We start from the raw sequence: 11,547 nt of genomic DNA, 5'->3' as shown, positions 1-11,547 counted from the left end.
AATTAAACCAGAAAATATATTAAAATTGTAAGATAATTAAACAATAAAAAATTGTGAGATAATTAAACCATAAAATATGATTTATGACCCATTTTTTCGCTAGACTAAAACAAAAACCTCCCAAATTTATAACAGAGTACTTCAATTGCAGGCATGGTCGTCTGTCTAATTTTAGGCCTAAAATTTCGCTTGCATGTGTTCAGACAATAATTTATCGTACCACTGCCTTAAAAGACATGGTCACCAACTCCCCCTTAAAGACAGGGTCACAAACTTGCCAACACTAGATAACGTTATTGCACTTCGCAGATGGTGACGTAGTCTTCTCAATGATTTCATTGGCCACCAGACATTAAATGTTGCGCCCGCTCAGGCCAAAGTTCTCTGGGCGCTCTCAAATCAGTCGTTATAGTTGGACCATTTTAGAGAAAATCTCTGCAGCTACATTTACACAACTAAAAATTATTTTTAAGAATTAGTTGGTTATAATTGCACCACTTCGCAGAAAATTCCACAGCTTCATATACATAACTTCAAATATTTTTTTAGAGACAACATGTGACTAACTTGCTTTCTGATTCATCCTTAAATTCAGATGACCAATCCTTGGTCCTGTAGGTAGATGACTTTTGAAGAGCTTTATCATTATAAGAACATGGTATCAATTCAATATGGGTGAGGAGGATTGCCAAAAAACTGAAAACTATGTACAATGTCAACGCACTAGTGAGAACCACTCAGAAACATGTTTTATTTACTCACGCAGTTCGATAAATTAACTATAGATAAACGGGAAATGAACACAAACGGTTACTATAGTTAACTTGTGGAAGTGTGCTGTACAATCCAACTTCAAAATATAAGATGTAGACAAGTCGGTGGAAGCTTTTATTGTTACTAAGATCTCCGAGGACACATGAACACAGACAGCATCCAGGCAGACACACATAAAAATCTACATCGATGCATTTTTCTTTAATTGATCTTCACATCACTTGGAAATCTCTGATTGTTCCTTCTCAGCGACTTTGGCCAACTTTTTCTGGCGGGCGAGCTCGATGTCTCGGCTCATCTTTCTGGTGTACATCTGTGCAAAAGTGATGGGCTCTTCCATGAAACACTTCTCGCCTTCCGCCTCCTTCACAACTCCGTCCAACGGGTACACAATGCCCTCCTGCGCTGGATTCTGAAACGTCGCGATAGACAGCCTGCTGCTGTTCGAATTCACCACCGCTTGATGGTCCGCGGTCTTGAACTTGCCATTGCTCAGATACTACAATATTATTACATCATAATGGTTAAATCACTAAATACTATAATGTTATTAATAAAAATTTGAGTTTATGCCCATTGCAGATTTCTTGTAATTAAAACAGTTGCTTCATGACATATAAATATTTTGTGTTCTTTAAATACATGAAATCTGCAATGAAAATAAAAATACCCAAATAAAAAGAAAAACTGAAACTATAAAGATATAACTGCTGGGTAATTTGATGCACTTACATGCATATGATCTCCCAAATTGACAACAAAGGCTCCTTGAATGGGCTCCACAGTAATCCAGTTTTTGCCATCGTCCTTGGTAGCTTGTAGGCCTCCAACTTGGTCTTGCAGGAGAAGAGTGATGGTGCCCGGATCGGTGTGCCTTTTCAGCCCCAATGTCATGTCTGGTTGTGGGCATTTGGGATAGAAGTTTATCACCACTTTCTGGTCCATCTCCACACAAGCCTTGGTCACTGCTTCAGTTTCCAATCCCAATGCCTCTGATATTATCCCCAACAGTTTGCATGCCAAACCCATCAGGGATTCGCTGTATTTCTCCACAACCTCCCTGCGAATACACAACAATTTAGTGTTCAATTCATATGAAACAAAGCTGAAATCAATTTATATGGGGGATACAGGGGATGGATGGGGGTACCTCCAGCCATCGGGCTTGACAGGCCACCTTGTGTAATCACGCTGGTGAAGGGGATAAGAGAAGTAAGTGCAGATTTCTCTCCAGTCGAGAACGGCTTCGCCCTGCAGATGGCTGCTCACCACAAAGCCTCCACGCTTTCCACCTCTCATGTCGTATTTGAGCTTCTCCTCTGCAGGGAGGGCGAAGAAAGCCCTGGAAAGCTGAGTCATGGTCTCCACGAGCTCCTGGGGAACACCATGATCAACCACCTGGAAAATTCCCCATTCAGAACAGGCCTTGCTCACTTCGTCTCTCACGCGGCCCCTCTCTTCCCCGGCGATACCAGAGAGGGAAATGACGGGAATGTCTTTGCTGAATTGATTGTAAGCCACCTTGGGGCGCTCGTCCTCGTCTCGGATAAAAATGGACTGCAGGGACTTCGGCGTCTCCGCCGTTACAAGGAAATCGGGGCGATCATTAACCACGGCTGTTGTGGGCGCCATTGTTTCCTGGCTGAGTACAAATTGGGCAGCAAGACTCGGAAAATCGGTGCTCTCAAAAGACCTCCCTTGGATGATCGGCAGCAGGAAAGAGGGTTTCCTCAACCGAGGTACACCAGGTATTGTGAAGGGTAGTGAGTTATAAAGGCAGGGAAGCAGATATTTGAAGGGCCGCTGAGACCGCAACGTGTCTGGCTACCAAACTTCTCCAACAGACTTTCTTCCGGGTCGCGTGGATGTTAGATAGTAATCCTTTTTCAAACCATAAATGAAACGAGACGAGCTGACGCCATTAAACTTCCTCCAAACTAAAGTGATGGTTAGGAAGATGGCCAATTTCTTGAAGGACCCACGGGTAGCATTAGTTTGAAAATTAGTTGCCATTCCCACGCTGCATATTACCAAAACGTCTACTATTTTCACATACCCACACCTAACGTCTATGGCTACCTAACCTTCCCTGGCTTGCTAGCGGCGCACACATCGGCATGCGTCTGCGGCCCGGTGGCCCGTGGGAGACTGTCCCGGGCGGACAGTCGGCCCCAGAGGTTATCTATATCTACGGGGAAATAGTCAACCCACACGTCCAATTAGCTGCGTTTAAATAGCTCCGTCGTGTTTGGTTTCCATTTTCTCTGATTCTAAACTCCCCTTTCTACGTTGGGAGACTGTCAAGACGCCAAAGCAGATGGTAATGAATACAACGCTTTGCTCTGCCGAAGAGAGAGCCATCCAATCGAAGCAACATGGTCCAGTAGCTGTCTCATGGGCTTCATTGCCAATATATGGCTTCAGATATTGGCCTTAGGGAAAGCCCAAATGCCATAATGGCAACCCTATGTACTATAACGATGATTGCGCCCTTGACTTCACATTATTTTCGTTTTCAGTTAGAAGAAATCCTCTTATCAGAACTTTTTAACCTGTATTAAACATTATTAAAAAAAATTCTTTAAAATACTATCGGTTATCATAATTGGTTACCAAAGAAGTTTTCGAGGAAAACACATTTTTTTGTTCAATGACCTTGATGAAATGGCTTTATACACTATTACGCTTATATAAATTAAATGAGGGTCTATAGGTATTAATCACTTCAGTTTGCATCTTACTATTTAATTCATTTCATTATATATAAAAATTTGGTTTAAAAAAAAAAAAAAAAATTTAAATTATAATTTTATTTTAAATTACTATTATCATTAATTATCTTTATATATATTAGAATTGGGCTTTATAAATTTCCAATATTTAAAATATAATAAATAATAAATAATAAATAATTTTTATTTATTAAACCAAGAATATTTTTCTTGTTATATATGATTTAATGGGTAAAATAAAAAAATTACGAACAAAATGAAAAATACAAATGAACTACATTTAAAACCTAAATTATTAAAGTTAAGCTTGGGCCTGTGAAAATTCAAATTTAGGAGTTTTCCATCATTTCATGTCAATGAGCAAGTTTCAATCAACAAGTTTCCTTTCCACTTGCTCCATTGGAATCTTGGTCCATCATTTCATTTATGTTGGAAATATTAATCCCAACCACCGCCTTAAACACATTGACCCAGTCAACTACTACAGGGTTGCAGGGAAGGACTAAAGTCGGAGCTACAACGTTGCCCATTCCCCAACATATCACAGAGTTTAAGGCACTTAATGAATTTTGGTAAATACGTATGGGCAAACATTCACTCTGCGACTGTTACCCATGATAAAATATGAGAATCCAAATTAATTTATTAATCAAATGCAATTACATATATACAAGAAGTGTTGTCTCAAGATAGGTACGCTGTCTTGGACACACAATCTGTTGGTTGAGAAATTATCTCAACCACACATCAATCTAGGAAATAGATCCTAACTACTAGGAACAGATTCCTTTACTTAGTAAGAATCACAAGTGAGACAAGTAGGAATTAGATATTCCAACACTCCTCCTTAAAGAGTACTTGTCTCCATATCAATCTGTAAAATCTAGTTGTGGTCAAATATACCAAAAAGAATATGTTGATGTCCATATAAAGGAGCAACCATCCACCAGAATGCATGGGTACTAACTGCTGCAACCGCCAGTCTTGTAGGATGTCCTTCGCATACATGGTTCTTTCAACCATTATAACTGCACACCTATACCTGTACCTGTAAATCCCCCTCCAATATCATCATGGGTTTTATCAGATTACCCGTAACCATGCTCTAGGTTTTATCGAATCACCCTCAACCATGCCACCAAGGGCTCTCAGCCACCAAGGCTAAACACAACCACCAAGGTTCAACTCAGCCATGAAGGCTTAACTCAGCCACAAAGGCACTCCAGCCACTATGGGCCACAATCTTGCCACTAGGGCACTCCAGCCACTCTGGGTTACAAACTTGCCACTAGGGCACTCCAAAGACCCAACTAAACGAGGCAGAGGGTTTTCTCGGCTAACCCTAAACCATGCCAACAGGAATCTCTATCCCACTTCACTATTACATGTGGTTTCTGGCTTACCACAAACCGACACTGCAAATACAAAGTGGTTTTTAGATTACCATGAACTGTATGGGGATACACATGCCTTACAAGGCTTACATTTCACACTCCAACTCTGGAGTTCCCAGGTACACAGTTTACAAAGACCACTACAAAATGTTGAAAAATGTGCAACACGAAATGTTAAATTTAGAATGTGCTAAAAATAGGACTCCTAAAAATAGCATGTCTAAAAATAGCAGTTTGGCCAGTGAGGTCATTGGCCACCTTGGGTGAGAGGTGAAACTGCTAAAAATAGAAAGTTCTAAAAATAGCATTCCTAGGTCCCTTCCTATTATAGCAGTCCCTAGTCTATCTATAGGAAGTAAAAACGAATTTGGTCTTAAAAGCAAATATTAATTAATTAATCTCCATCAGTTAGTTAGTTAAGGAAAAACAAACTTGAAGTCTATGTGAGGACATGCAACATTTATTTATTAATTGGTGAGTTTATCCATCAGTTAAAGAGATAAGGATGAGTTGTAATTAGTTGGCTCAGTTAACTAAGTCAAGTCCAGTTAGATTAATTTAACAAGTTGTTAAATTAATGAGATTCAGTTTGTTAATGCTTGCATGCATATAACAACTGGTATTTTTAGATAACTAAATATTATAGCTTAAATAACTCATGCATGTCAGTTCAGACGAAGACCCAGTTGAGATTAGAGAAGGGACAGTGTACTATCAGTTGGATGAATATTTTTCCTATAAAAGAAACTCATCCATGATGAGGATTTATCTCCTTCAGGTTTGTGCAGTTAGATTAGAGGTTAGTGAGTGTGTGAAGAGGCCAATTCACACATGTGACATCACTCGACCCCAAGGAAACTGCACAAGGAAATAGGAGGCTTGGAGGGCAGAGGAGAAGGTTTGTGAGAAGCCTTTGACTATCTATGAGCAGCAGAGTGATTGTACTGAGAGATAGATAGCTTCCGGGCTAAGACTTTGTGTAATCCAGACATATTTCCACTTGTATGATAATACAGAGATGGGGTTTTAGGCAGGTGCTTTCCCCGGGTAAATTCTTCTGTGTTATGTGTGATTGATTCCTTCTTATCAGTTATATGTGTTCTTATTGATGTTGTTCATGGTTGATTAAGCTTCCGCTAAATTGTTTGTAGAAGTAGATCAAGTGTTTTGCTTTAGTACATTGCATTACCAAGTTGATCTACAGGTGGGAAATTTCTACATGGTATCAGAGCTAGTTGATTTGTAGAAAAAGTTCTACATGGTATCAAAGCTAGCTGATTTGTAGGAAAAATTCTACAAAATTCTACACAAAACACCCTAGACTTTCTTACTAATAAAATGTGACTCATAAAATAACATGCTAGTGAGTTTATTCCACAAACTCACACTAACTCACACAAACTTTCACTTAGTTGTCCATCATCCTCCAATCTCTGATGCTGCTTGTGCACTTCATCTTTTGATTACATCTTAGGCATCTTTGTCTTTTCTTTCTATTTCTGATTTAATTTTCTTGGATTTACCTGCATGATTTGTTAGAGTAGCTAATTCTAACAAAACCACTCCATTGAGTTAGCTAAGCTCAATGCTTCTAATTCCAAACATTTATAAATACCACATTAATTTGTTTCTCATTGGAGTTTTTTTTTTTTAAATGTGAAATTCTAACAAATTTCACTTTTACATTGAGTTGATCAGGCTCAATGCGTTTACCTTCCCAAACTCCAATTCTATCAAGTTGACCCGAAGAGAAAGAAGAAGGCGGTAAACCTCTAGTTGCATGAGCAACACACTACCCAGAGTTCTATCACTGGATCCTATGGCAACAACTAAACCATATGAGCTTACGTCGATACTTAGAACACAAATTGTATGCCTAGACATAGCATAGATAAGGCTCTTGCTATCAAACATCATAGATATGAATATGCTTGTCATATGAAGCAGAGAATAAGATCCGAGAATCAGTGGGAGAAAAAATGTGGGATCTCACCGGCATGTAATGACCCTCCAAATAGTACAAGAATTTGCCATGTGTCACATCAAATATTGCAATCGTCCCGTCCATTGTGCTGCATGTAAGACGAATTCCATCTCGACTCCATACAAAAGCTAGAACAAATTTCCCTCCAGCTTTTTCTGATGATTTTGTGTTAGTACCCTCTCCTTTAGGAACTTTAAGGGAAACATATGTCTGCCATGAAGTGGTATCCCACAGCTTCACAGAGGTGCTACCCCCTCCAGCTACAACCAAAATATCCCCCTTGGGATGGAACCACATGTTCCAGGCTTCTGAAAATCCTGTTGCATGTGCCTCAACAAAGGATTTGGAGCCTTTACTCAAGCAAATCTTCACTATATTGTCTGATTTTGCTTCTACCAAAGAATCCCTCAAATTCTGAGCCTGGGTTGGATCCTGAGAATCCCAACCAATGACTCTGATCTGTTTGATGCCTTTAAAAGCCTTGGTACGCTAGATCCACAATACTGCAGATCATTGTATCGCCAGATCCGCCGATTCTAGGGTCAATCTACAGCTACGAGTGCTACCACTGTAGACTCAGCGATTTCGCAGATATCGACGCCTTGTTCTCTTACGAATTTCTCTGCTCCATAAAAAGCCAAATAAATGTGAGGAGTCTTATCCATAACAAGTTGAGCGAGAGAAATTGGATTCACCACTGTAGAAAGACCAGAGACTGCTCCACAATAATTAGGAGCTGAAAAGATAGTTACAAGCTGCCTTTTGGCAAAGAATTCATAGCCATCCTCCACCACCTGGTGAGCATGACATATTAGGTTAAGATCATGTTTTTGTAGAAATTCAGTAACTTTATCAACTCTGAAGGTGTATGAGACACCTATGTCATTCTCACCCCTTCCTTTAATATCCTTATCTGGATCTGCCCAAAGAAGATCACACAATAGACCTTGATTTGGCACATCTAAAGGTCATGGAATATCATCCCTGATCTGCCTCATGTCCTTCAAATCAGGGGATAGACCTTCATGCATACATAGAATTTTTTCATCTATAAGAGTAGCAACAGGCAAACAGTTGAAACATTCTATGAAAGCCTTCCATATCCAAACATTGTACCACTGCTTACATTCATCATAGAAACCATAAATTTTGTTTATTGAAGCGCATTCATGGTTTCCCCTCAAGAGAAAGAAGTTTTCAGGGAATTTTATTTTGTATGACAAAAGAAGGCATATTGTCTCTATGCTCTGCTTTCCACGATCTTCATAATCCCCTAAAAAACAAATACTTTTCTTGTGGTGGATAGCCACCATACTCAAACAGGCGTAACAAGTCTGAACATTAACCATGTATATCACTACATATCTTTATAGGCACCTCGAGCTCCAATAAATTCAGTAGATTGAGAAATATTCTTTTGAAACTTGACAGAGCTTCCATACCTCGGCTCTTTCACTGCGCTCTGATATTACTGTGTGAGCAATATCCCTTGCTCCTCCATGCAAGGCAATTTCCCACCCCATTCTCCTCTGCCTCTTGCCTTCCCTTCAATGAAGTTGCAAGTGTTGGCCACACAGGTTTGAAGCCGTACAGGTTCTCTGCAATTCTCGGCAGATAGGCTTCCTGATCCAGTCGGCTTCCACTCTTCATGTCTAGTTCATAGCGCACAACAAAGAAAACCGTAGCTCTTTCTACATCTGGCAGGTCGGTCCATAATTCACCAGACTGATGAATCACCACACTACTGCTGCCCTGGCCAATGGACAGAGGGAGATGGACAAACAAACATTCACACAACTTTTATTTCCCTCAGCCCAAGACGGGCCAAGCCCACGAGGGGCTAGCCCTCATGGCTCTGATACCATGATAAAATATGAGAATCCAAATTAATTTATTAATCAAATGCAATTACATATATACAAGAAGTGTTGTCTCGAGATAGGTACACTATCTTGGACACACAATCTGTTGGTTGAGAAATTATCTCAATCACACACCAATCTAGGAAATAGATCCTAACTACTAGGAACAGACTCCTTTACTTTGTAAGAATCACAACTAAGACAAGTAGGAATTAGATACTCCAACAACCCACACTCCACAACACCTGCAAGTTGAGAAAACCATATATTATGTAAAATTGTCCATCCAGTGTCTTAATGATTGGCTATGTCATGTATTAACATCAAATTTGTATGTTGAGATAAATAGGAATGTAAAAAGTCATTTTTATGGTTGAGTAAGTTGACAGGAATAGAGTATGTAAGTTTGAGATGTAGTGAGGAAAAAATCATGGAGGAAATCCTCCAAGTTCAGAAAACCATTTATTATGTAAAATTTCCTATCCAGTGTCTTAATGATTGGCTCTGTCATGTATTAATGCCAAATTTGTATGTTGAGATAAATATGAATGTAAAAATTCATTTGTATGGTTCAGTAAGTTGAGAGGAGTGGAGTGTGTAAGTTTGAAAGGTAGTGAGGAGAAAATCGTGGAGGAAATTTGTGGTGTGCGAGTGAAAACTAGTTTTATGAGTTGTTACTTCGCAACCCATTAACGCGTAAAGCACAAGAAGTTTTTTCTGTTTTTACTTGGAGCAACAACCTCCAATTTATTATGTGAATGTATTTACATATGCTTTATAATAGAATCAGAGTTTGGTTTCATCAGTAGATTTACCATAACCATTTTGGTTTTTACTTTGATTTGTTGTGTGCTTAATTTCTGTTTCAATTAAGCCTCTCTGTAGTTGCAATATCCTTGCCGCAACTGAGGTTTTAACTTGCCCCAACCAATTTGAGCCAGACTCTACCACTTTCAAATTTTCTAACATGGTCTCAGAGCAGGTTAAACTTTCTTAGTGTAAAAACAAGTGATTTTACTAGCAATTAAAAATTGTTTTGAGGGATTTTTTAAGTATATTTACCAGAAAGTTTTTTTTTTTCACTCAGAAATGACAACATCGAGCACAAGCTTGACTAATCCTCAGATAGCTCAATTTAATGGCAAAAATTATGATTATTGGACTATTACAATGAAGGCCTTGTTTTCTTCTCAAGACATTTGAGATTTGATGGAGAATGGTTTTCAAGAACGAGCAGATGATGCAACATACAATGCCTTGTTTCAAGCATATGAGGGACAACTGGAAGAAGGATGCAAGAGCCCTCTTATACATTTTTCAAGCAGTTCATGAAATTATTTTCCCAAGGGTTGCAATAGCAATGAAGTCCAAGCAAGCATGAGACACCCTCTAGACAATCTATCAAGGCATGGCAAAAATGAAGACAACAAAGCTACAAATGCTAAGGAGAGACTTTGAGACACTTTGTATGAAAGAGTCTGAGAATGTAGACTCGTTTTTTACACATGTAATTGGACTGATTACTCAAATCAGGTCTCATGGTGAGACACTTGAGGAAAGGAGAATAGTTGAGAAAGTTTTGAGAAATTTGCCAACAAGGTTTAATGCCATTGTTGTGGCCATAGAAGAGACAAAGGATCTCTCACAGTTTTCAGTGGATGAGCTTCAAGCATCATTGGTTTCTCATGAACATAGAATGAATAGAGCAACAAGCTCCTCACTGGAGCATGCCTTCAAGACACAAGTTTCATTTGGTCAAGGTTGAGGCAGAGGAAGATCATATGCTAAAGGAAGAAGAATAAGCCCACACAGAGGTGGAAGAAGCAACCTTTCAAGCTCAGGTGGAAGGGGCAGCAATCAAAATCCAAGTCAAGGCCCAAGCCAAAATCAAGCACAAGGTCAGATGTATGATAAATCTCAAGTCCAATGTCACTACTGTAAGAAGTATGGTCATTATGCAAATGAATATAGAAAGAAGCAATACGACATTAGTAACAAACCAAGTGTAAATTTCATAATAGAAAATCAGAACAATGATAACATGTTTTTAGCTTGTAATGCAACATAGGAACATAGAGATGTTTTCAGGGTGTAGCAACCACATGTTAGGGAACACAGAGATGTTTTCCAATCTAGATGAAAGTGTGAAATATGAAGTGACATTAGGGGTTGATAGCAAAGTATCTATCATGGGCAAAGGAAGAGTTAATATGCTAAGAAAGAAGAGGGAGAAGAAGTACATCTCAAATGTTTACTTTGTCCCCGGTTTGAAGCATAACCTCATAAGCATTGGACAACTCATGCAAAATGGCTACAATGTTTTTTTCAAAAATGATGAGTGCACAATTTTGGATAGGCCTCCAAGCAGACAGTTGATTGCAAAGGTTCAGATGACAAACAATAGAATGTTTCCCCTAAAAATAAGATCAGATTTAAAGGAAGAAGGTGAAAAAACTCAATTATCAATGAACTCATAAGAGGATGGAAGAAAAGATACAACTGTCACACAAGTAAACTTTCAAGCAGAGGTCAAAGATGAAAATTGGTTATGGCACTTAAGATTTGGTCATCTCAACTTTGGAGGTTTGAATTTGTTGCATAGGAAAGGCATGGTGAAGGGGTTGCCACTCATAGAAAAACCAGACAACCTATGTGAAGGATGTATCTTGGGCAAGCAACATAGAGAGACATTTCCAGTAGGAAAGTCAGTAAGGGAAAAGGCACCTTTGGAGATTGTCCATTCAGATTTATGTGGACCAATGCAGACACCATCAATTGGTGGAAACCACTATTTATTAACC

At 39.0% G+C, this 11,547-nt stretch overlaps 1 protein-coding gene and 2 pseudogenes across 1 annotated transcript; all 3 read right to left on the bottom strand.

Annotated features, from left to right (window-relative positions):
* Positions 1–865: 865 nt before the first annotated feature.
* LOC149142442 (naringenin,2-oxoglutarate 3-dioxygenase-like) lies at positions 866–2,530 on the bottom strand. Its single transcript, XM_089447044.1, has 3 exons — positions 1,925–2,530; positions 1,507–1,834; positions 866–1,273 (listed from the first exon to the last, which is right to left on the bottom strand). The coding sequence occupies exons 1-3, from the start codon at positions 2,404–2,406 to the stop codon at positions 992–994; spliced, it is 1,092 nt and encodes a 363-aa protein (XP_089303170.1). The 5' UTR covers positions 2,407–2,530; the 3' UTR covers positions 866–991.
* A 4,050-nt stretch (positions 2,531–6,580) lies between these two features.
* Positions 6,581–7,398, bottom strand: LOC149142441 (WD repeat-containing protein VIP3 pseudogene; annotated as a pseudogene).
* Positions 7,399–7,426: 28 nt separating this feature from the next.
* LOC149142440 (serine/threonine-protein phosphatase PP1 pseudogene) lies at positions 7,427–8,324 on the bottom strand (annotated as a pseudogene).
* Between the last annotated feature and the right edge of the window lie 3,223 nt (positions 8,325–11,547).

The sequence above is a fragment of the Pinus tabuliformis genome, chromosome X, assembly GCF_031772625.1.
Source record: "Pinus tabuliformis cultivar Carrire ecotype Pingquan chromosome X, CPIR1, whole genome shotgun sequence".
Classification (NCBI taxonomy): Eukaryota; Viridiplantae; Streptophyta; class Pinopsida; order Pinales; family Pinaceae; genus Pinus; species Pinus tabuliformis.
Note: the sequence above shows the minus strand (reverse complement) of the source record. Positions and strands in the feature narration are given on the sequence as shown.